Source organism: Electrona antarctica (genome assembly GCF_951216825.1).
Source record: "Electrona antarctica genome assembly, chromosome: 6".
Classification (NCBI taxonomy): domain Eukaryota; kingdom Metazoa; phylum Chordata; class Actinopteri; order Myctophiformes; family Myctophidae; genus Electrona; species Electrona antarctica.
Window position 1 is genome coordinate 17,162,155 of NC_136811.1, and position 27,044 is coordinate 17,189,198.

The 27,044-nt window shown below is 42.2% G+C and overlaps 1 protein-coding gene across 1 annotated transcript; it reads left to right on the forward strand.

The window, feature by feature from the left end:
• The first annotated feature begins 1,977 nt into the window (after positions 1-1,977).
• Positions 1,978-26,932, forward strand: LOC306924235 (uncharacterized protein). Its single transcript, XM_079502668.1, has 22 exons — positions 1,978-2,224; positions 3,464-3,526; positions 4,070-4,175; positions 4,837-4,939; positions 5,880-6,626; positions 6,731-6,844; positions 7,132-7,251; positions 7,645-7,740; positions 7,890-7,958; positions 8,160-8,261; positions 8,436-8,507; positions 8,990-9,049; positions 9,455-9,526; positions 9,707-9,775; positions 15,947-16,009; positions 16,144-16,218; positions 18,398-18,558; positions 20,571-20,626; positions 21,381-21,536; positions 22,248-22,394; positions 25,620-25,691; positions 26,193-26,932. The coding sequence occupies exons 1-22, from the start codon at positions 2,156-2,158 to the stop codon at positions 26,199-26,201; spliced, it is 2,601 nt and encodes an 866-aa protein (XP_079358794.1). The 5' UTR covers positions 1,978-2,155; the 3' UTR covers positions 26,202-26,932.
• Positions 26,933-27,044: the final 112 nt, after the last annotated feature.

A 27,044-nucleotide genomic window follows, 5' to 3' on the forward strand; every position in this document is an offset into this window, starting at 1 on the left:
TTTGAACCTCAGTTTTCCATGGAAAGGAGAGGATGCTTCCCTAGACAGGAAACAGAACATGCTTCTGCTCTGCTCTTTCCCTGACAACTCTTCTGCTGGTTCTGCTCTGTATACATAAAATATAATATGTTATTTTACAAAGGATGCATTCGCAAGGATATCGGCTTTTAGAGTGGATACCTCTCTGAAACAATTAAAGGACCACTTTTCATCTTCATGTCCTCACTAATAATCATGATAAAATGGCACAATTTTTTTCTACTCAGTATGTGTCCCATAGGAGGGCTGTGGGCAGTTTAGAAACCGTCCTCCAGTGACATCATCATTAGGCAGATTTCTTTTTAAAAAAAGAAAGATTATTTTTACAAAAAATGTCATTATTGTGAGAACGATGTCTTCCATTTTCGCATTGCAACTTTTCAGGACTAGAAAGCTTGCAGTTTCTATTAGCTTGTATTCCCCATCGATGATGTCACTGGAGGACGGTTTCTGAACTGCCCACAGCCCTCCTATGAAACACAGACCGAGTAGAAACAAATTGCGCCATTTTTTCACGATTATTAGTGAGGACCTATTATATATAGGTCCATAGGTTGAAAAGTGGTGAAGTGGTCCTTTAATTCTCTGTAAGAGCTTGAATATCTGAATGAACTCCAATCTCATCCCTGTAAACTTTATGTCAAACTGACTTTTTCTGCAATGATTTTAAAATAATAAATAAAATAAGACTAATAATAGGCTATTAAGACTAATGATACAAGTGATAGTGATAGTGAAACAGTAGGCCCATACTTCACGGTTGTGAGCCCCTCAATGTGAATATTATAGACTATGATATGCAAATGTTATTTTATTTGCAGCCTATAGACTTCCCTACATTTTGATTCCATGGATATTAACATGAGATTGTTTCCCCATATGTGCCTCAAATCTGAGAAAAAAAGGGTGGTATCATAATGATAAAATGTATTTGAATTATCCCTCTCTTAAAATGTCTTGACAGTTGATTTCATGATCCCAACGCCAACCGTTTGACAACAGCATCCTCTAGTGGTAACCTACAGTAGCTGGCATAACACATTTCTTGCAGAAAAACATAGGCAGAACAGCCACTCTCCACGAGAGTCGTCAAGCAACATAAACAAAACCGGGACCCAATGCACCTTTTAGATAGACTACTCCGTTCATTTTCAGTTCACAACATTAGATAAAAAATAAATCTGCTCAAGTCGCAGCCGAACTGAATTTGTTAACTATTTTGGTGCCCTCTCTCGTCTCTACTACGGCACAATGCACAATGTCTATATTTAGGCGAGTTGTTGTCATGTGCCAGATATAGAGCACTGGAGCAGCCAGGGCTTGTTGACAGCAGGCCAGTCAGCTGGGCCCCAGCCGTCACTGTCCTGACAGTACGGTGACAGTCACAGCTAGTGTAGTGTTGTAGTAGAGGCAGTGCCCAAACTGGGGTCCGGGGACGCCCAGGGGTCCTTGAGAGAGTTCCAGGGGGTCCTCAGCTAAATGATAAGTTCCATTTGGTTCCATTTGTACAGAGTTAAATTAATATTGATTTTACAATATAAACTGGGGTCCATAGAATTAAATGGGGGTCTGTAGACATGCATGTCAAACTGGGGGTGCTTGAAATTCAACGGGTTGAGATTAATGAATCACTGCTGTGAAAATCTTCTCTTATGGGGGTCCCTGGCATTATCTCTACCAATGGGGGTCCGCGGGCTGATTAGTGTCAATTTGGCGGTCCTTGACATGAAAAAGTTTGGGAACCACTAGAGTGCCACTGCCACCTAGCCTGGCTAATAAGCCAGACTCAAATCACACTGTCGGCAATTTTGTTTGCCAATGGCTGATTCGGTCTGGTTTATTAGCCAGGCTAACTGCCACCAACAGTCTAGTAGTGCCAGCACCAGGACACGCCCCTCCCTCGGTTGAATGGAACTACAGTGTGTGTGTGCGTAAAGACGCGCCGCGCTCTGTGTGTTTACATGCGTGCACGGGACCCAAACACGTCCTACATGTCTGCCTCCGTTTTTGATAATAATAACAATAATAATAATTAAAAACACCCACCCACGCACATAGGCTCTTGATTCCCCGCTGTGCCTTGTTGCTTTTGTTTTTCAACTTCAATGCGGCGATCATGACGCGAGAGGAAGACCTGATCCGGATCGCCAAAAAGCTGGACAAGATGGTGTCTAGGAACAACACGGTGAGTGTCGTTATAGATTCTGACGCCTTGCGCGTCCGAGTGTATTGATGTTGTCGCCTCGGGTCCTGCAGCTGCTGCTGGGTGTCACGATAGCAGTACGAGGAATTAGAAATGATATTAAAGCACGTACACAAATGCAACTTTAAAAAAAAACTCACCCCCGCCGGTGGTTTAGATGTTTTTAATCACTTGTTTTGTTGCTAAATGTAGCTATTACACTATTTACCCTTTTTTGGTTGGGTTTCTTAATGCCATAATTCGAAATTTCATATAGTAAACTGTAAACCAGGCCCATATTGATAGCCTATATCCTATACAGTGCACACAAACAGTTGTGGTAGTAGTCCTGTTAACAAATGTTGAACAGGTGGCTGCACGCACACACGCGCGCACGCACGTACACACACACACACACACACACACACACACACACACACACTACACACACAACGCATGCTGGACAGATTAGTAGACCTACAAAACATGCGCCACGAAGTCATGGAGATAAATAAACTTTTGCAAGCATGTTTGTTCCCCCACCCCCGCCAACATTTTGGCCTGTATTGTTTACTTTGTTTTCTGTCTAACTTGGTGTACGGATAACTAAGTGCATGCTGTAGTGTGCAGTGCGCTGTGCCGCTGTCGTTGAGCGCAAGGTCGTGCCAGCCCAGTAAAGACCGCAGGCAGCCCAAGAACTAGGCCATTATTCTTGGCGGTCATAATCGTTGGTTAATAATTCACAGACACTTTATAAATGGACTTATGGACACCTGACACCTCCTCCTGCGATTGCATTGCACTATTATGTAATGTGCATACTACACTGAGGATATTAGCATAGTGTAGTATTAGTGTGTTGTTATAATGTGTGATTATTGTATATATTAGTCAGTATAATACAGTAATAATCAGTATCACAATCACAAATTATAATCTTGTTAAAACTTGTTGTGACTACACCACTGGACTGCATAATACACTAATCATGTAACTACACTACTCTACTTGTAATTGTGACTGTGTATTGAATACTATTGATTGATTGATTGTGGTTTAAACAGATTTGCATATTTTAATGTATCATAATCATATATTTCAATAATCACTGGTTAACAACACAACTGGGACTACATTATGCAATATTACACTACACAATTATCAAGTATCATAGTTTATACATATTGATAATGGTTTCAATAGATTATGATGTTTTTTTAATACCCATGTTTGTGTTTACAGGAGGGGGCTTTGGACCTGCTGAAGGAGCTTAAAGATTTCAATATGACACTGAAACTTCTTCAGGTAGAGTATAGGCCACAGTTTTGGACACCAAATGACACCAATAACACCATCATTACAAACTAAACTTACCAAAATTAACAAGGCTATGTTGACTGATGATAAGGACCTAAACAATGGGTCTTCAACAGGGGGTTCGGGACCTAGGGGGTTCTCAGAGCTATATAGGGGTCCCGACAAATGTTTTATAAATATTTTTACCAATTGAACCCCAGCATCCCTATTCTGATGGTAAACATTAGCCAAACATAGCCGATCTACAAGTTCACAACGCCTCGCAGCGCGATGTGTGAGTGAAGTGAAGTACTAAGTATTGAAGGTTTAAGTGGTTAAATGTCTAAAATGTGCACAACACTGGTGATAGTCAATGAGCTATCTAAATTTAAGAATAAGTTTAAACTGCAACATCATTGTAAATAATGTAGTGGGGCATCCCTGCTTCATCTCTCTCACAGCTATAAGGGTCCTTGGCCTGAAAAATGTTGAAGACCCCTGATCTAAACTGAAAATGTGCCTTTTCTCTGCTCTACGGTGGTGATGTTTTAGGAGACGAGGATCGGCATGTCGGTGAACAGTGTCAGGAAGCAGTGCACTGAGGAGGAGATTGTCGCCTTAGCTAAGTTCCTCATTAAAGAATGGAAACGCCTTCTGGGTAGGAGGACATTACCCTTTTATAAGAATTTGATATGCATTAAGTTCTCAAAGTGGGGTCCGGGGGACCCTCAGGGGTCCTTGAGGGGGATTGATTGATAGTTTGGAACCAATTGGACTCTTAAGGCCTATTCATAGTCTGGATTTTCGGTGGTGAGGTGACCACCGCTCCGGTGGTGAGCTGACCACCGGAGCTGAAATAACGTTGAGCGGTGGTTAGTAAAAACAGAGAGAAGGGCTGGAGCGGTGGCGGTGGTTTGCTCTTCACCGCGGCTTGTGACGTCATGTTGTAGTTCGGTGGTCACCTAACCACCGTAAATCCAGACTATGTATGAGCCTTTATGGGTCTGTAACTCAGAGAGTGTACAAATTGACCCATTATAGGTTCCCCATTTGGTTCCATCTGTTCACTCTAAGTTCAATGAACACAAATTATACTACCTACAGTGTAGATTGGGGCTCCTGGAGATGGTATCAAATGGGGTCTAATGCAGATGACAGTGTACTGACAATTTAAGGACGTTTAAGATTTCTGAGCGGTGCCAAGCGCTCCCAAGAGTGACTGAGGTCCCCAGGCCCACAGTGGTTAGCAACTCCAGAGTTGGTTATTTCACAAACATAGCTGAGTGAAACGCTGACAGAATGTTTCTCCCTCCCAACAGACTCAGCAAGTTCTCAGGGCGAAAATGTCAACGACATTAAAAACGGTACTGATGTTACCAACACAGCAACATCACTAAACCATGCATCTGAGAAGGAAGGCAGGTTGGTACCTTAACTAACAGATAATGAGCGTCGCGCCTGTCACAGAAATGTGCAAAGCAAGTTCAGTCAGGAAACTCAGTGCCGTTGCCGGCGGCAGTTCATTGGGCCACCTCAGCATCACGTTCTCATTCACATGGTTCACTCATCCAATCACACACTCATTCCTAGCTTCATTGCACTGTTCATCCTGCTTGCTTGCTCCACCCCAGCTACCACCTGTCGTTTTGGATCTGCTGTTTAGATACGGGGGATTCGGAGTCCCTATGTTTGGGAGTTAGGACTGATGCGCTTGATCAGAGTACCTAAAAAGCAGATCCAATTAATCACCAAACCATAATAAATATATTGCTCATTTTATATTCAATAAATATATAGTCCATCCATTCATGAGTTGTCCTGACTGAACCACACATAAGCACGCACGCACGCGCACACTCATGCATGCATACGCACGCACGCACACACTTCATTTGAGTCCACAAATTAAATGAACTTACAGGGATGGCAGTTACCATGGGTGGGTGGGTGATTAGCTGTTTAAAACAGTAGGCTGGTTCATATCTCATTGCTTGCAGATGGCAGCCATGTCACACACACCCTCAGCTGTGTCTGAAAGTTTAAAAGCCTATTCATGCTCCAGTTTTAGGTGATAAGGTGACCAACGAAACGGTGGTTAGTAAAAACAGAGATGTGTTGGGGTGAGCGGTGAGTCGCTTATCACATGACATCATGTTGTAGTTTTCGTTAGTCACCTTATCACCTAAAACTGGAGTATGAATAGGCCTTTAGGCTGTATTTAGCACAACACACACATCCCTGCCCACACCCACACACACACACAGACACCATATCTTATCTCTTTCTTACTGTGACTCTTTTTATTAGTCGACTCTCAGTGTGTTTGTTGGCAGAGAAAATTATTTGTTCTTTTGTCTGTCAGTGACAGGATACTGGATGTGGGACTGCAGCGTAACTCTGACCCCGAAACGAAATCCCCCGACATCGACGACAAACACAGGAAAGAAAAGCACAATGATGACAAACACAAAAGGAGAGACGAGGTGTTGTCGAAGGAGAGACACGTAGAGAGAGATTGTACGCAGCGAGAGGAATCCCCCCCAAATAACAAACAGGTACCAGAAGCGTGGCATTCGGACGACCCAAAAAAACCAAGACCCACTGAAGACCCCAAGCGAGACAGGACCGACGGAGTGAGGAAGGAGAGGTGCAGGGAACAAACACACCGAGAGGAACCCTCAGATGAGAAGCGTCCGCATCATACTGGCAAGGAGAAACATTCTGAGGAAAACAAAAGACAGAGACCCGTTCAAGACTCCAAACCCGAAAGACAAGATGATCCCAAAAAAGAGAGGCCTGCGCGAGACCTTCACAGTGACAAACCCAGGCAGGAGCCAGACAAAGAAAGCCCGACAGGAGAACAGAAGAAGATCAGAGGCGTGGAAGAGATCATGAAGGAGAGAAGTTCTGAGGACCCCAAACAGCGCAGGTATGTGGACAGACACGCGGAAGACACACGGAAGGACAGGCCCGCGGAAGATCGTCGAAACGAAAGGCGCACGCTCGAGCTCCAATGGGAGAGAGACCCGTACGAACCACAGCGAGAGAGGCCCTCGTTCGATCCGCAACGAGAGAGACCAGTCGACAATCACAGGCCGATCTTTGAAAGGTGAGAGGCGACACAGGAAAGACTGTTTCACTCACTGTAGCATTACTGTGCCACTATTAGCAAGCAGGGCTTGGTTTCAGAACTGCTGAATTGTTCCCTTCTAGGAGAGGAGTCATGGACAACCTCTATCCAGATCCATACGCCATGTCCGTTCCTCCTCGTCGCTCCCGCCCCCTTCTTCCTGTCAAACGTCCCTCCATTGACGTGAAGAAAGACAGGTCAGGATGCTCGTGCATTTTTGGGCGGAGAGGACTGCATGCAAAGACAGTCCAACATGTCTGCCAATGCTGCATGATGACATTTCACTCGTCGTCTGGTTCTCTATTAGTCAGTGTGACACAAATTAATCCTGACGTTTGACTGACTTGTTCCTGCAGTATTTTAACTGGATTCCTGACCCAGTCAGAAGTCTCCTGTGCACGGTGCATGATGTACAGAGGCATGCTGTGTTCGGTGTGAATCGTGTGACTCCGGCACAATTGAGTGTTGTAGCCGTTTTGTTCAGGATCAAGGACGTTCCGGACACCTCTCCTCGTCCTAACGCCCAACTGCCGTCGTCTTCTCCTCCTCCTGCTAAGCGTCCCTCGCTGGAAAAGAAGAAGAAGAAGAAGAAGAAGAAGAAGAGGTCAGCCACTCTCAAGTGTGTGCAGTGTTTGTTGTTGAAATAATTGGGAGTGAGCCTGTGTTGTACACGACACAGACTGGTTATTAAAGTTTAATACTTAGATTTTTCACCTATTGTGACACCCATTTTGAGAATATTCACCTATTGTGACATGGCCCGCACAGGGACCTTAGGGTTCATGTGGTTAAAGGTCGGGGGGTTGTGATTTGAAAGGATTTCTCTATTCAGGAAGCTAATCTAAGCAGAAGGCCCCTGCTGTGTATGGTGCATGGTGTGATGGGCTTTGTCACGTGTGTCTTTATGAGAATATTGGAGGTAACTACAGAGGCATGCTGTATTTTGTGCAAACCCCATGACTGCACAACAGACTGAGCTTGATGACATTTTGTTCAGGAAGGAGAAGAAGGACGACCCGGACCCCTCTCCTCGTCCCAACGTCCTGAGGCCGTCTCCTCTCGCCAAGCGCCTGTCACTGGCAATGAAAGAGAGGTCAGCCCGTGTGAAGTGTGTACACAGTGCAGTATGGTAGTTGTTGTGTGAAAGACATAGAGTGCGTTGCACTCGACACAGCATGGTTGTTGAAGGATGGGCTTAAAGGTCAAGTGGTTTCAAAAGAGTCTCTTGATGTCTCTGTTCAGGAAAGTCCCGCCGGACCCAAACGCTCCCATTGCTCCTCTTCCTCTGCATCTTCATCCTCCACCACCAAGGTCAGGCATCTGCAAGTAATGTGCCTGCAGCTAACCCACCATCAACTCGCGAGTACTGTAGTTGACACAACACCGTACAATATAAGGTGTTTCCGTTTTTGTGGAAGTTTTGCTTATTTACTTGTGCTATAGTATCATATTGTGAAGCACTGTGGAGGAAAATGACTTTTATACATGTTGTACTCATCTATGTGCTTTTAGAAAAGAGCCTCCGGATCCAAACGCACCGTTCGCTCCTCTTCCTTTTCACCTTCACCCCCCTCCTCCCACAAAGCGCCCCTCAGTGGAGGTCAAGAAAGAGAGGTCAGGACCCCATGTGTTCTCATTGCAGACTGCAAGCACGTTGTTTGTGTGATTTAATAAAGTGCGTTTTTGAGAGGGGAATCTGTCATTTTCTAGTGGGGGCTGTTTTATTGTGGCTGAAAGCCTTATTTCTGTTCTACTCTGAGCTCTGTCATTATTGTTTTGCCATCCCAGAAAGGAGTCGTCGGATTCTAAATCCCAGTCATTGAAGGCGGTGTCAGACCACGTGAAGAAAGACAAAGACAGGTCTGGGTAGTGTGGCGCCTCTTTGCTGTCATCACTTGGTGACTAGGAAAGTCAAACGCTGAATTGTTCTCTCGGGAAGTGTTGTGGACTATATGATGTAAAGTTACACAAACTAGATTTCGGATTGTTGATTCTGCTTGAGTTGGAGGGTATAACGTTTGTGCAATACATCTGTACTGTACTGTACTGTACTGTACTGTACTGTACTGTACTGTACTGTACTGTACTGTACGTCTCAAAGCTATAAATTAAATGTAGCATTTGAGGTGATGTTTATACTGACAAAACACGGTCAAATTAAACATCAGATTATATATCATATTTGCAGCTCTCTGGTACTAATTTACAGAAGGTATAATTCCACCACTGCTACACTATCTGCGATGCAATATTGTGGCTGGTTGTAATAACCTGTGTGGATACTGTGGAAGAATACAGATTGGGTGAGCCTTTTAGTGCTAAGGCTGTTCTCCTGTTTGCAGGAAAGACTCGTCGGAGAGCAAAGTGCCTAAAAAGCACTCAGAAGAAGCCAAGAAAGAAAGGTTGGCTTGTGATCAGGCATGAAGGGACGATGTTTGCACACGAGGCATTTGTTTACACACGACAGAACAAATTGGCAAATGTCAGAACATTTTCAACTGCATGTCATCAGCAAACATTTTTAAGAAATTTCAAAACGTTTATTTTCAAAATTCAAAATAATTTTTGTTTTGAGAATTAGCTTTAGCTTACAAAATTAGCTTACAATGCATTGCATGCGATGAGCATGTAGATCGGCTATTTTCACTACTCATCATAATAAATAATAGGACAGGTGTGAACTGTAGCTCACCAAGTCACATTCCTTGTATTTGCACACATACTTAAATTAATGTGATTCTGTTCTGTTATTTTCATACGTTAAATTTCTCCTTTATCACACACATGCAAATGTTTCCTGTTTTCAGGAAAGATTCATCTGACTCTAAACCGGTGTCTCTCAAAAAGACGAGTTTGGAAGTGAAGAAAGACAAACCCAGGTGTGCAGGGAGGCATATGGCATTTTCTTTATTATCTTCGCTCCACACAATGAAAACGAGCTAAACTGATTATTGCACAATAATTTGTGCTCAACAATGTCATAAAAAAGTGCACAAAAAAACAAATACAAAACAGCACTGTCAACAGGTTTAACTCTGATGTTTGTGTTTGTGATGCAGGAAGGACTCTTCTGACTCCAAGCCAAGCCATCCTGTGAAACGCCATTCAACCGAGTCCAAGTCAGACAGGTACTGACTTGTTTTGTTTTGTTTTTTGCATTTTAAACGCTTGCATCATAGCTGACATTGTTACCCACCAAGATTGGCTCTTCCAAATTGGCCATACAGTATCGCCCATGACCAAAATGTGCATTTTAACCCATTTTGGGTGGGAACCCCTTTTGGTGTTTTAAACATTATGTTATAATTTAGCTATTGAAAAATAGCAGATCTACACGCTCATAGCGCGCCACCGAGTGGCGCGCTACGAGCTTGTAGGTCTGCTATTTTTGAAAAATCATGAAAATATTTATTTCAGAAAACTGGAGGATTTAGAAGATTTTCTTTAAATTTTGAGGTCAGGCCTACAGTAAATGGGTTAAAACAATTATGTTATAATTTAGCTATTGAAAAATAGCAGATCTACAAGCTCATAGCGCGCCACCGAGTGGCGCGCTACGAGCTTGTAGGTCTGCTATTTTTGAAAAATCATGAAAATATTTATTTCAGAAAACTGGAGGATTTAGAAGATTTTTTTAAAATTTTGAGGTCAGGCCTACAGTAAATGGGTTAAAACAATTATGTTATAATTTAGCTATTGAAAAATAGCAGATCTACAACCCAGTGTTTTAACCCAGTAAATGGGTTAAAACAAAATGCCATACGCCAGATGATTAAAGCCTGATTTATACTCATCGTACAAAGGTTTCTCATGCCGAAAATAGCCAAATCTACAAGCTCTTGCGAGCTTCAAAATTGGCTATTTTTAGCACATGACACCAGTGTGTAAACCTGGCTACAATTACCAAATATGACGTACTGCCAGGGCAAATCCATAGTGCTCAGAATACATTCCCGTGATCACAGATGATCACAGAGGCTCAATAGCAAAATATTATAATAATAATTATAATTATGAGAAGGGAGGAAGAAATATACAATGGTATGAGAGAAATATGGTAGATGGTATAAGATCAAATAGGTACAGTAAAACCGAAAAAAACAACAACAAATATTTTGCTAAACTATTTCAGGAGGGAGTCCACTGATTTAAAGAAAGATACTTCACCCCCAGCGAAGAAGCTGACAGGAGAGAGGTACAACAAACACTAATACCCTTCTTTAGCCTGATGTTGTTTGATGATGATGATGATGATGATGATGATAACCCATTAAGACCTGAGGCCGATTCTACAACGCCTACTTGACACAGATTGATTGCCATGGCAACCCCACACCTGCCAATTGATTACTTAACCTGTCCACTTTTCACAGTCATTTTGCACTCTTCAGACACAGGCAGACCGACAGATACAGAGATCTCCATGTGGGATACAGACAGACAGTTAAAATGGGTGCTATGACAATGGGTACTATTGCATACTACAGAGATCTCCATATACAGTATGGGCACAAAAGGGACACAGACAGATAGTTAACGGTGCTACAGTATGACAATGGGTATAGAGCACCGAAGTCCTGACGTCACTGTCAGTAGAGGGCGTCAGTCCACAGGTTTGTGTACTTTTTATTTGCATTGAAATCCCCATAGGGGGATTTTAGATCGCCTCATATAAGAACTGTGTTTGAAAAATAAACCGATCACCCCGGCCTTTTCACTCATATGGATATGAAGCATCGACTGAAGGTGGAAATGTACAAATATACCCAAAGAGTAACACAATAAGCGTTAGAAACGAGTCAAAGAACCCAGAGACTACATTTCCGGGTAGGCGGGTGGCTGCATCTGCCCGTCGCACAACAGAAACGTAAATGTTAATTACGTTTATTTTTATTTTTATTTTATTGATATTTAATGTTTCGTGGTTAGTACGAGTCGAGTCACCACCAGCTTAGCCTGGAACTCACCTATGCTTTTTATGGCATAGGCAGCTCCCGGCAGGATCCGCCGGGAGAAACATGAGACTAATTACTTAGAGCGACAGAGAGAGAGAGGAGTGTGTGTGTGTGTGTGTGTGTGTGTGTACATGTGTGTGTGTGTGTCAATTTAACAAAGGTGCAGACGATCAGAAATCAGCAGAGAGTGAGCGATGTTTGCGCTACTCTATGCCGAATTGAAGTGGACTCGGACCCAGACTTTTTTTTTCTCCCTGGAAATAAAAACGTCTGGGTTTCCGAGGCTACCACCAGCTGAGCTTACGTCAACGAGGATCTCAGGAACGCAATGTGTTGACAGCTGGGCGTGACGTATATTAGCAGCGACATTGCCTTCATATGTAGTTTCAAGGCTTTTGCGGCCACATTAATTCCATTTTCTCCAGAAACTGGCTGTATCAAATATGAGTGGACATCATTAACGACGCACAGCCACTCCCCTGACAGATCGTCGGTTTATTTTTCAAACAGTTCTTATATGAAGCGACCTAATCAGACTTCGGTGCTCTATTGTTAGGTTCCCAAGTTGCATCGTTCCCAAGTACTGTAGGCCGGTGACAGAAGGGCACGTACAGGTCTAGTCTAGACTAAAATCTAAAATGAGAGCTTAATGATGATTAATGAGTCTGACAGAGACGGTGTTGATGATGTTTGGTTCTGTACACCAGGAGAGAGTCTCATGGCTCCAAGCCCTCTAACCTGGGTTCTGTGCAGAGGAAACCATCAACGGACAGCATGGACAGGTATCTAAATGAGTGTTCACCTCAGCATGCATGCATTCATTCATTCATCAATTCATCCATCCATCCATGCATGCATTCATTCATTCATTCATTCATTCATTCATTCATGCATCCATCCATCCATCCATCCATGCATTCATTCATTCATTCATTCATCCATCCATCCATTCATCCATCCATTCATTCATCCATCCATCCATTCATTAATTCATTCAAATTGCCGATAGAAAGACAAGTTGGAGTGTGTGGCATTCAGTATATCTCCATGTTTCAACTTTTTTATATAAATCATATTGAACATCTTTTAAATATGGTATGAGAGAAATATGGTAGATGGTACAGTAATAACAGTATAAGATCAAATAGGTAAGTAAAATATATATATATATATATTTTGCTAAACTATTTCAGGAGGGAGTCCACAGATTCAAAGAAAGATACTTCACCCCCAGCGAAGAAGCTGACAGGAGAGAGGTACAACAAACATGATGATGATGATGATGATGATGATGATGATGATGATGATGATAACCCATTAAGACCTGAGGCCTACTTGACACAGCGTCGTACAAAAGCTTCAAAAGTAGACACATTTTGAGCTTGTAGATCTGCTACTTTTGAATTTGAACAGTTTTGGACATAATATGAGGTTCCACCCTAAAATCTAATCTAGACTAAAATCTAAAATGAGACAGAAGCTTCCCAGTTTGAATGGGTTTTTAATGATGATGAATGAGTCTGACAGAGACGGTGTTGATGATGTTTGGTTCTGTACACCAGGAGAGAGTCTCATGGCTCCAAGCCCTCTAACCTGGGTTCTGTGCAGAGGAAACCATCAACGGACAGCGTGGACAGGTATCTAAATGAGTGTTCACCTCAGCATGCATTCATTCATTCATTCATTCATTCATCCATCCATTCATTCATCCATCCATGCATTCATTTATTCATTCATCCATCCATTCATTCATTCATCCATCAATTCATTCATCCATCCATCCATCCATCCATCAATTCATTCATACATCCATCCATCAATTCATTCATTCATCCATACATCCATACATCCATCCATCAATTCATTCATCCATCCATTCATACATCCATCAATTCATTCATCCATCCATCCATTCATCCATCAATTCATTCATTCATACATCCATTAATTCATTCATTCATCCGTTAATTCATTAATTAATTCATCCATTCATTCATCCATTCAATCATCCATTCAATCATCCATTAATTCATTCATCCATCCATCCATCCATTCATTCATCCATTCATTCATCCATTCATTCATCCATCCACTCAGTCATTCATTAATTCATCAATTCATTCATTCATCCATCCATTCATTCATCCATTCATCCATTCATTCATCCATCCATCCACTCTCTCATTCATTAATTCATCCATTCATTCATCAATTCATTCATTCATCCATCCATCCATTCATTCATTCATCCATCCATTCATTCACTCATTCATTAATTCATTCATCCATTCATCCATCAATTAATTAATTCATCCATTCATTCATCCATCCATCCATCCATTAATTCATTAATTCATTCATTCATCCATTAATTCATTCATTAATTCATCCATTCATTCATCCATTCATTCATCCATCCATTCAATCATCCATTCATTCATTCATCCATCCATTCATCCATCCATCCATTCATCCATCCATTCATTCATTTATTCAAATTGCCGATAGAAAGACAAGTTCCATGTTTCAACTTTTTTATATAAATCATATTGAACATCTTTTAAATATGGTATGAGAGAAATATGGTAGTTGGTACAGTAATAACAGTATAAGATCAAATAGGTAAGTAAAAAAAAGATATATATATTTTGCTAAACTATTTCAGGAGGGAGTCCACAGATTCAAAGAAAGATACTTCACCCCCAGCGAAGAAGCTGACAGGAGAGAGGTACAACAAACATGATGATGATGATGATGATGATAACCCATTAAGACCTGAGGCCTACTTGACACAGTGTCGTACAAAAGCTTCAAAAGTAGACACGTTTTGAGCTTGTAGATCTGCTACTTTTGAATTTGAATCCTGAAAAGTAACAGTTTTGGACATAATATGAGGTTCCACCCTAAAATCTAATCTAGACTAAAATCTAAAATGAGCTTCCCAGTTTTAATGGATTTTTAACTCATTCTGAACGTGAACCCCTTTTGGTGTTTTAAGCATTATGTTATAATTTAGCTATTGAAAAATAGCAGATCTACAAGCTCATAGCTTGTAGATCTGCTATTTCTGAAAAATCGTGAAAATGTGTCGCAAAACTTTGAATATATATTCTTTCAGGGCGTTTTTAACTCAAATCTTTGCTTCTGGGGCGTACCTGGAAGACCATATTTTCAGATGGGGGTCTGCGGCCAAATACAGATAATTCTGGGGGTCCTTGACATGGAAAGGTTGAGAACCACTGACATAGAAACATGGGTTGAGAACCACTGACATAGAAACATGGGTTGAGAACCACTGACATAGACACATGGGTTGAGAACCACTGACATAGAAACATGGGTTGAGAACCACTCATAGAAACATGGGTTTTTCAGAAAACTGTTTTTTTAAATCGGCCTCAGGTCTAAATGGGTTAATGATGATTAATGAGTCTGACAGAGACGGTGTTGATGATGTTTGGTTCTGTACACCAGGAGAGAGTCTCATGGCTCCAAGCCCTCTAACCTGGGTTCTGTGGTTCTGTACACCAGGAGAGAGTCTCATGGCTCCAAGCCCTCTAACCTGGGTTCTGTGGTTCTGTACACCAGGAGAGAGTCTCATGGCTCCAAGCCCTCTAACCTGGGTTCTGTGGTTCTGTACACCAGGAGAGAGTCTCATGGCTCCAAGCCCTCTAACCTGGGTTCTGTGGTTCTGTACACCAGGAGAGAGTCTCATGGCTCCAAGCCCTCTAACCTGGGTTCTGTGGTTCTGTACACCAGGAGAGAGTCTCATGGCTCCAAGCCCTCTAACCTGGGTTCTGTGGTTCTGTACACCAGGAGAGAGTCTCATGGCTCCAAGCCCTCTAACCTGGGTTCTGTGGTTCTGTACACCAGGAGAGAGTCTCATGGCTCCAAGCCCTCTAACCTGGGTTCTGTGGTTCTGTACACCAGGAGAGAGTCTCATGGCTCCAAGCCCTCTAACCTGGGTTCTGTGCAGAGGAAACAATCAATGGACAGCGTGGACAGGTATCTAAATGAATGTTCACCTCAGCATGCATGCATTCATTCATTCATTCATTCATTCATTCATCCATCCATCCATCCATCCATCCATCCATCCATTCATTTATTCATTCATTCATTCATTCATTCATCCATTCATTCATTCATCCATTTATTCAAATTGCCGATAGAAAGACAAGTTGGAGTGTGTGGCATACAGTATATCTCAATTTTATATAATTCTTTATATAAATCATATTGAACATCTTTTAAATCTGGTATGAGAGAAATATGGTAGATGGTACAGTATAAGATCAAATAGGTAAGTAAAAAACAAACAAATATTTTGCTAAACTATTTCAGGAGGGAGTCCACTGATTCAAAGAAAGATACTTCACCCCCAGCGAAGAAGCTGACAGGAGAGAGGTACAACAAACACTAATACCCTTCTTTAGCCTGATGTTGATTGATGATGATGATGATGATGATGATGATGATGTTAATGATGATTAATGAGTCTGACAGAGACGGTGTTGATGATGTTTGGTTCTGTACACCAGGAGAGAGTCTCATGGCTCCAAGCCCTCTAACCTGGGTTCTGTGCAGAGGAAACCATCAACGGACAGCGTGGACAGGTATCTAAGGTGACATTCACACCAGAAAGCTTTGCTGCGATTAAAACGAATCCTGCTGCGCATTGACAGAAAGTTTCCACCTGCCAAGCTTCGTTTGGCAGGTGTGAAGGCTCATTTGAATCCTAATGCGTATCAAAGAACCGCATTCTACTCCGAGCAAAAACGGGGGTTTCGCTTCGCTTCCAATCGCACTTGATTACGATTCGGTGGAGGTGTGAATGCAATCCGCAGTAAATAAAGGAAATGAAGCAAACGATGTGGCGGGTGAGGAGCTGAACACAGTTGGAGACGGAGAAGGCATATTTTACGCAGCGCAAAGACATGGCTGAGGGAAGTAGGGGTGCTGGGGGGGCTGTAGCACCCCCTCCCCCCAGGCACAGCCCCCCCTCGAACAGGAGAGAAAGGAGAAAAAAAAGAGATTTAAATATGCTGTATCACAGTATTGGCACCTTATCCTGGTTAATTGCCTGTGTCAGTTCGTTCATATATAACTTGCGTGTGGAGATGGAAAGTAAAGGCCACGTTTGCGCGTGAAAATGCGTGAAAATGCGCGAAAATGCGCGTGCATGATGCGCGTGCACGCGCATTTTTGCGGCGCGCGCTATGCGCGCGCACCCCCAGGTACACGTTCAGCCCCTGCTAGTGTAAAGTACTTCCCGCGGGCCAGCGCAAAGATGTCCCGTTACCGTGGATAGACGTGGTCGAATGAGGAGACTGAAGCCCTGATCGAAATTAGGATGAGTACATTCATCAATTGCTTAAGGAAACACATAAAAACACTGCAGTGTATTATAGCCTACACTACAGAATATTCTGTCTGTCTGTCTGTCTGTCTGTGCGTGCCGTAAACATGGAGTGCTGTCACTGTGTGGGGACTGGGGAGTAGGGACTTTCATCTCGATAAACTTGTAAACATTTTGCGCTGCTGTCTGTTATATCAGTGCGTTCAGCGCTGTTCCTTCCATGCCCAAAAGAACAGTGCGTGGCTGCGTGCGTATAGAGAGAGAGAGAGAGAGAGGTGGGTCCAGTCCCAGATGGTACGACACGACACATGCATGTTATGAGTAGCCTATAATTTTAAATTTTGATCACCATAGATTTCACTGTGTAGGCTATAGTTTATGAAGGAACACATTGATAAAGGTCCCCCCTGCTGCGTTTCCAATAGCTGCGGATGACAAACCGCAGCAAATTAAATATGCAAGAAGTCCCAATTCTCCTCCCATTCGCATCGAATCTACCGAAGTATTAGGTGGGAATGTGACCTAAATGAGTGTTCACCTCAGCATGTATTCATTCATTCATTCATTCGTCCGTCCGTCCGTCCGTCCGTCCGTCCGTCCATTCATTCATTGCCGATAGAAAGACAAGTTGGAGTGTGTGGCATACAGTATATCTCCATGTTTCAACTTGTTTATATAAATCATATTGAACATCTTTTAAATCTGTGTGTGGGTTTTACAAATATTGCACGTGATTCTGACTAACTCCTAATTCCACAGCTATATAATAGAGTATGCACAGGCATGATTTTCCCATCAGGACACGCCCCCCTCATCTAGACTGAGTGGCAAAACATTGAGCAGCATGGAGTGTTGGAAGCACTCGTTGGAAATCACTCAACCGTCCTCCGTACCACCTGTTTCTAAATGTCACATAATGCAGGAGGCAGCAAAATGTTATTGAAAACAAGCACTTCCAAACTCCAAACTCTGACACAGAAAGTAGCACATAACGTTTCTATGGTGGATTTTTATTAAACAAAAACTTTGCAGATAGAAAGAGGATAATTCAAGCTTTTCGTACAGCTGCAATGTTGGTGAGTTTAACATTGTTTAATGCAATCAGACAGGACTTTTCTGTTTGGATGAATGGGCTGGCAAGGCCAGAAAGTAGTTTTTTGCCACTCAGTGGGCGTTCCCGCATAACTTCCAGGTACGATGATGTCACGCGCATACCCTCTATAATTGTATAATAATAATAATAATAATAATAATAATAATAATAATAATAATAATAATTTAGTGAAGGCAACTAGTGGGTGAATCCCCTAATCCTAAAGTGAGTTCGAAAGTGACTCAACATTTAACAACCCATCTAACGTAGGGGGGAAAATACTGAAAATAATGATCATTTCATTTGTATAGTAATATGAGGTTCGGTCATTCTCGTTTGGCAGGAAAGGGAAAGCGGACACCCCCAAAGCGCCCAGCACCCCCACCAGCCCCATGTCCCCCGGCTTCAGTTCACCTGGGGGTCCGCTGTCCCCGCGCCTCGCCACTGGAGACTCCGTCAGAGACAAATGCATTGAGATGCTGAACGCTGCCCTGCGCACGGACGGTAACACACACACACACACACACACACACACACACACACACACACACACGCTCAGGGCGGCGGTGGCTCAGGGGTAGAGTGGCTGGATGGTAACCGTAAGGTAAACCGCAGGTTTACCACGCACGCACACACACACACATACATACACACACACACACACACACACAATCACTGACCGTGTGCACTGCAGACACAGCGACACATTGAACTCACTAATCACCCAGGCTTCGCTCACCCAGGCTTTCTATTTTTTTACTTTTTTTCATCCTTTGAAAACCACGAGAAGAAAAGGGTCCCTCACACTGTCTAAACGACTGATGATACCTTATGAAGGTCGTTTAGACCGAAACGTTGTCATCTGAATAAAACTACTGCTATAAGTGAAGACAGTGTGCGGGACCCTTTTCTTCTCGTGTGCACAAGGCCTTCTCGCTACTATCCTTTGAAAACAAAATGCCTGCGATTTCCGAGGCTATGCGTTGTCTCTACAACAGGGGTCGGCAACCCTTTTGACAGTCCCATGTTTTCATTGTATTGATAGTCAGTGTGCCATATCAACACTTTTGCAGCGACAACACACAAGAAATGTGTGGGGAGGAAATATTAGCAACTCATTTTGTAAAAAGCAAGACAAAAACGCAACCATGACTGCTGCGGTACAGGCTACGGCTTCAACCACATCTTCCTTAGAAAGTCTTACTTTTAAGTGCGTTTAAGTGCAACACATCAAATGTAATATTTCCAACTGATTGATTGTCCATATAATAACACCCTTGTTTTCTTCTTCTTTAGAAATATTTTCTTTCACATCGGGATGTAATGATCATCATTAGGTATCCCCACCACACCTATCTATCTCCCAGACTCCCTCCCCAGTCAGAGTTATCAGTTTGAATGAATGTAGCATTATGTGCAGGATATCATTTGCATATATAGATGTGAAGGGACTTCATTTAACTGACTGATTAACCCCTTTTTTGAATATTTAATTTTAAAAGAAAAAACCTCTCTCTCACACTTATGCCAGCGGTGTGTCAGTGTGTTCAAGTTCCCCTGTGTCAATGTTGGCACAGTGTGACCATAATCCTACTATAAATGTGCCACGTCTCTGCGTCTCTGCGTGCGTGTGTGTGTGTGTGTACATTTGTAATGCACGTAACTCGAGAACCGTTTGCCCCACGACTTTACACTCCTTGTTGGTTTTGCCACATGCCACCTGCCCGTGGCTTTGCTGGGGATTCCTCCCACCCTCAGGGACTCAGTCAGGCATTAGATGGTACAAACACGTCTATTGTAGAGACAGGGCAAGATGATACAAGCCAGAGCACATGGAAATGGTAGCGTCTCTCTCTCTCTCTCTCTCTGAGAGAGGAGTGTTTTTCGTGCAAAACTAATGCTTGGAATGGATTCAGAATCAGCATGTGACATGTCAAATGAGGGGGGTGTCACCCTAGTTTGACATGTCACATGCTATATAAAGCATAATGAAAATTTGAAAATCTTGCCTTATATAGGATGTTAATGGTATGGTCACAAAAAAGCTCAATGCTGACAGCCGGTCAGCAAGTGGATTCATGAATGTATGTTATAGACAATATTTTGGCTGCCGGACTATAGGTAATATCTGACAATTTGGCCAATGTTTGACCCTTATTACAGTATCGTTTGTTGTTTACTTTTGGATATTATTAGTATATTTACTTCTTTTTCAGTTTAGCGGTATTAAAAGGGTCTTAAATGTTCTTAAATTGTTACTGTAGAAATGTCCAGATACCCTGTATACATACACTTGGTTTGTTTACTGTTGAGTGAGAAAACAATCATCTGGGGACCCCCAAAAATCCCGGGTCCCCCAGGTTGGGAACCACTGCTGTACATGTCAATTGGATCGACGTCCAGCAGGTGTGTAGTTACACCAACTCAGGGTCTAATTACATTGAATTAGCCATCACCACCACACCAGGGATAAATACCAATCTAATTAAATCATTTATTTTCTGTCCTTTCCATAGATAACTACAAAGAATTTGACACCAAGTGTCAAAGTATGGCTGTGGAGATTGAGGATCATATCCTTTGACTGTGTTGTTGAACAGGCTGTGCTAATCGCAGGCCTTACAGTTACACATGATGATCACACAGCTTATATGCTGTATAATACTACATCGCACATCAATCAATCTGCTAAACTGAATACATAAACACACTTCTGCTGTTTTCTGTTAGGCGGTAGCTCCTGAACAAGGAGTGTGATGATAATATACACGATATACAGAAAACACTAAATTACACTAAATTGGTTGTTTTTAGACATACTTTATAGAAGAGGCAATATGATAAGCTTAAGTTTGTCATACCACGGACTGGATATTAGCAGGTAGCTCAGTCTGTAGACATTTGCCATTGAATCGCAAGTTTTATTATATTTTTATATACCTATCTCATCTGGATACCACCAACACAGTGTATGATTAGCGTGGTTTGTACACAGCGATCCATCTCCCAGTGTCTAGCACATTGTAAAGCGGATGATAGACACCCTCAGTGCTTGGCTGATATATTCACTGATTTATACTTGATTGGCACCAATAGCTTTCTTTTTTTTCTAAAACTTTGTTTTTGCGCTGTTGGCACGCAACAAATTATACATCAGCTTTTGCCTTCAACCGCAGCCTATAATGGCTGCAGTTGAAGGTAAAAGCTGATGTATAATTTGATGTATAATAGTGTACTAAGCAGTTTGCTTATTGCACTAGCTGCTGCACTAACTGCCACTCGGGTCTTTCATGCAGCCTTAACTCCTATCCTGTTTTGAGGCTGCACATATCTACCAGGAGATCAAAGCCATCGACATGAAATACAAGAACAGGGTGCGAAGCCGCATCAGCAACCTGAAGGACCCCAAGAACCCTGGGCTGCGCCGCAACGTCCTGGCAGGATACATCGAGTTGAGTCGCTTCGCAAGCATGAGCGCTGAGGTACGTTAGAGCCGAGCTGCAGGGCGCTCGGGTGGCCCAGTGGTAAAGTGGAATGCCCACCAACACAGACTCTGGGGGTTTGAATCCACCGACTTGGTCGAGCGTCTATTCACAAACACAATTGGCCCATGCTCGGGGGGAGGGAAGCCGGCCAGGGAGTTTGATAATTGTTACTGCATGTAATCCTACATGCAGTAACAATTGCAGGGAGAGTTGGGCGGGAGGAGGAGGAAGGAGGCTCCACGTCCTCCCGGTGGAGGCTCCTCGCTGGTCGGTAAGTCGTCCTGGGGAGGAAATATTAGCAACTAATTTTGTTTACTATGCATTTACTATGAGACCCAGCAGATCTAAAACTGTCTGTGTGTCTGTCTGTGTGTGTGTCTGTGTGTGTGTCACGCTGTAACACCACCCGCCCGCCACACACACACACACACACACACTTAACTTAAAAAAAAATTTAACTTAAAAAAACTTAACTTAAAAAAAAAACTTAAAAAGAAAAAACTTAAAAAAAATTAACTTAAAAAAAAAGAAAAAAAAAACTTTACGTAATTTATTCTAATTGTTGTTATTGCAATTTACGAGCTGCGTTCGCTTCCCGCGTTCGCGCGTCTTACTTGTTGTAACGGTCTCATTTATTCACCGTCTTTCTGCTATACTCTCCACTCCGCATTGTCCGTCTCCTCCCCTCCCCGTCCTCCCTGCGTCCAGGAGATGGCCAGTGACGAGCTGAAGCAGATGAGGAACGTCATGACCCAGGAGGCCATCCGGGAGCACCAGATGGCCAAGACCAGCGGCACCTCCACCGACATGCTGCAGTGCAGCAAGTGCAGGAAGAAGAACTGCTCCTACAACCAGGTGAACCCTCGCTGCGGTTGCAGTCAACAGCATTCATTTCCGTTTGCATTTCGGATTTGATATCGCTGTAAAAAATAGGCCTGTAGAAACCAATGGCGTAAAGCTGTCCATATATTTTTTTACGGTTGGAAATACTCTGAATTACAGTACTTGAGTAAATGTACTTATTTCCACCTCTGCTATAAATCTATGAAGTTTTAAATGTAGTTCAATTTTTTTTTATGATCAGTACTTTATTTGGATTTTTGAGTGGTGCAACCACTCCAAGGAACAGCAATGTCCTAACCTACCTATGTGACTATGTCCTAACCTATGTCCTAACCTATGTTTAGAGTACCAGTAGGGGCAAAAGTGGCGCTGTTGTGCCAGAAACAGAGAGAGAGAGATAGTGTTGCACTGTTGCCTGCTAATTACAGAGAGAGAGAGAGAGAGAGAGAGAGGCAGGGTGTGATTTTTACAAATAAAATAAAATAAAAAATAAAAAAAACAAACACAAGCAACAACAACAGCAACAACAGAATATGCATGGACATTATGTATGAGCACAAAAACATAATATAAAACAAGGATAGACAAGATAAACAAATACAAATAAAACTAAATCAAATTAAAAGTTTCAATTAGTTTACACGATCATATAAGACAGTAAACAATCAGAAGGGCATTGCCTGACCACGGATCACATCATGGACCTGAACATAAACACGTTCAATATGCAACACAATTTTATATAATATGTAGTGGGGGTGACAGGGATCCCTGCTTCATCTCTCTCTAAGCCTTATTTTATTAAAAGCTTTTCAAGGGAAGAGACAGTACATTGTATCACTATTCTGAGGCCCATTCTACAAATGTTTTCTATATCAGTGGCTCTCAAACTTTTTCATGTGAAGGACCCCCAAAATGTATTTGGCCGCCGACCCCCACATCTCAAAATATTTTATTCCAAGGACCCCCAGACGCAAATATTTAATTTGAAAATGTTTGCTTCAAAAACATGCAGTATATAATTATATTCAAAGATTTGCACAAATGTGGCAAGTGCAAAATATGGCTAAATTATAATGACAAAGATGCTTTCCTGGTTGTAATGGATGCAACCAGATCTTATTTTAATGATGTTTGAGAGACAAGAAACACTCCTGGGGTTTGTATGTGGGTAATATGTGTTTTTAGATATTTTAGTATTTCAAAGTGTCTCTGTGATGTCATGGACACTGGTCTCACTGTTGGATTACTACAATTACCATAATGCTTTGCTGCACTCACCCCACCTTGTGGATAGGGGAGGCAAAGATGGTCTATTTATGAAGATGGGCGAACTTCATTGGAGCCACTAGAGGTGCAATGGACTACAAATCATACAAATGGTCTCCTAAGTATAGTGTATGTGTTGTCCGTCAAATTGCAGATGGACAGAGAGAGGCTTCCAGACTCCTCTCAAATCTCGAGAGTTTGTTGCTGGGATAAAGAAAGGTCGATAAAGTAGATTTTCTCCTGATTTGTCTCGCTAAAAGAGCCATTTTAGTATGAATATCTTGGAAATATTGTATGCCTTGTGATGATTGGGTCCAGCATTTAGTTCAGTGACCATGGAGTTAAGGAATGGTTCATAAACTGTGTTCACATTCATTCTCCCATTGGAAATGAATAGACACCAACATTCGTCCTGTCTCCTAATATTGTCCCCGCCCCCTTCACGCAGATACGGGAAGTAAAGTAGAGTTCGTGCCTCTTGCTAATTTTCCTCTTGGGGGAGGGCTGTCTTACTGAGACAACATGTAGTCCAGGAAAGAAGTGAGACCAGTGTCCATGACATCACAGACACTTTGAAATACTAAAATATCTAAGAACACATATTACCCACATAAAAACCCCAGGAAAGTGTTTCTGGTCTTCCAAACATCATTAAAATAAGCTCTGGGGTGAAGTGGCCCTTTAAGCAGTGCAGTGATATTAATATATGGCACATCTACCACTGGAGATGAAACATTATTATTATGACTACAGGCAAGGGAAATCAAAAGCACAATGTCAGAGCCCACCTTACAGCAGCCACATTACACCCAGGACAGCAAACTGTATGCCCACTCTGACACAGGATAGGTGGGCACTAGGGATAACTGGGCACGGTACCGCGACGTGAAGCATACGTAAGCATTACAATTGTACACATACTGTAGCACTCTATAGTGTATACGCATAGTTTCGTTTTATATTCCACTTATCTGACTTAATTTTATCCTTCAACTTCTTGATTATGCCCCAAAATGACTGGATATGTGAGTGGATATACAGGTTTTGTATCAATTTGTAGAAATATTAGACCTTCATTGTCGCATGTTTAATCATGTTCTAATCATGTAGGCCTATACTTTAAGTTAAAAACATTTTCTAAATATTAAATGTTTTGGAACATACAACCCTTTTGGAAAAAATTGCCAATTTAACACCAAGGTGCCCACTCTTCCTTGGTGCCCACCTATCCTGTTACCGCCCACTCTGTCTATAGAGTTGTTTCAATACCGATATCAGAACAGCTGCCAAAGTCTCACAAATGTACAAAAGTATAAAATAGGGCTTATGTACAATTACGTTTTCATGGATTAAAAAAGTACAATATTTCCCTCCGAGATGTACAGTAGTGTACGGTCTAGTATCAACAATGGAGAAACTCAAGTGAAGTAAACGTACCTCAAAAAACAAACAAAAACCAAAAGCGTGAGTACAGTACTTGAATAAATGTACTTGGCTACTTTCCACCACTGCCTCGTAGCAGATGGCAGTGTTGTAACACGAGGAGGAAGGCAACAGTTGTTATGTAATCAGCAGCGACTCAAAACATCCCCATCTACAATCTACATACAGCACACAACAGTAGCACTTGTTCTGTGAAAAGGGCTGATTACAGAGGTTTGTGTTGTCTCTCCCTAGCTTGTATAACCATCATCTCATATGAACACTTGACTGGTTATAAAACACTCTCTCTCTCTCTCTCTCTCTCGCTCTCTCTGTGTGTGTGTGTGTGTGTGTGTGTGTGTGTGTGTGTGTGTGTGTGTGTGTGTGTGTGTGTGTGTGTGTGTGTGTGTGTGTGTGTGTGTGTGTGTGTGTGTGTGTGTGTGTGTGTGTGTGTGTGTGTGTGTGTGTGTGTGTGTGTGTGTGTGTGTGTGTTGTGCGTGCGTGCGTGCGTGCGTGCGTGCGTGCGTGCGTGCGTGCGTTTTGTAGGTGCAAACCCGCAGTGCTGATGAGCCAATGACCACTTTTGTGCTGTGCAATGAATGTGGGAACCGGTGGAAGGTAAGACCTTATTACCCACTTCAGCTCCCACACACACAAGCACACACACACACACACGACAGACACACACACACACACACACACACACACACACACACACACACACACACACACACACACACACACACACACACACACACGCACACACACACGTTGTTATGTTATTGTTCCAAACCTACAGAGTTCTTCAGCTGTTCTACATGCAATCAACCAGTTGAAGAAATCACAGATTGAAGCTTTAACCCTGTGCAAGACCATTAGGGTTTTATGGAAGATGCTTCTGATCTGAACATGTATTCCATTGCTACTTTCACCAGTTAAGATACTCGTTATTCTTAAGATTTACTTTAATATCTACTATATCGTTGCTGTTAGGAAGAAAGCTATTATGTTATCCATATTTTAACTGTTTGTGGTTTTCCGTAGTAATGCCCTGCATACTTAGTTACATAATCCACCACTGTAATGACATTTCTTTCTTGGTTGTATTTTTCTTTTCAGTTCTGCTGATGTCCTCTGGCTCAAGTCACGACGATCTCACTGGTTACACTGAACGACAACTACATTTTTATTTATTTTTTTTCGTTTTTCTACAAGGGGGAGGGAAAGTTTATTTAAAAAAAGAAAATACTAGTGGTTTTAAAGATAGCGTGTTGAAATTCTTACGATTTATACTTGAATTTTTAAGATTTGTTAAGCTTAAAGCATGTGCTTTTAATTAACTGGGGCCTGAATCAAGGAACGCGTTTTACTGGGAGTTGAACCACTTAAACACTGTTATACTTTGTTGACCGAGGACCCCCAGTGCTCTTTACTAGATCCTCTAGTAGGCCTACAGTGGTACATGTCAAGGACCACCCAAAATTATGTATTTCACTGCCGAACCCCCTCTCAAAAATATCTTGTGCCAGGGACCTCCAGAAGCAAAGATTTGAGTAAAAAAGTTACACAGTGTTTAAGACAAAGTTTAAGACTGTCAACCCTGGTAGATTGCATGGTGCTGAGGGAGTTGCTCATCATACTTCAGATCAGTACATTTTCTGACGGTGCATTTTATGCCAATTATTCACTCGTTTGTATATATCTTATTCCAACAGCACTACACACTATGGATTAGAAAATGTGACGCAAAGCAATGTATTTTGAGCTTTTTGATCTGCTACTTTTTTTTATTTAAAGCCTGAAAAGTAAGTAGATTGTCTGTCCTGATGAAGGTCTAATCGAACGAAACGTCGACCCAATAAAGATTTTGGCAAGTGTCTGACGTGTCTGTTTTTCAAAGATACCCTTTTTAAGCATGCTCTATTGCCCTACGCACCTGTCACTAGCCTTCTGAGGTGTGCATCGGCCTTT

Coding starts and splice junctions, on each gene's coding strand:
- LOC306924235 (XM_079502668.1), top strand. CDS start 2,156: ATGACGCGAGAGGAAGACCTGATCCGGATCGCCAAAAAGCTGGACAAG. Junction 7,252..7,644: donor AAGAAGAAGAAGAAGAAGAG/GTCAGCCACTCT, acceptor CATTTTGTTCAG/GAAGGAGAAGAAGGACGACC. Junction 9,776..15,946: donor ACCGAGTCCAAGTCAGACAG/GTACTGACTTGT, acceptor AAACTATTTCAG/GAGGGAGTCCACTGATTCAA.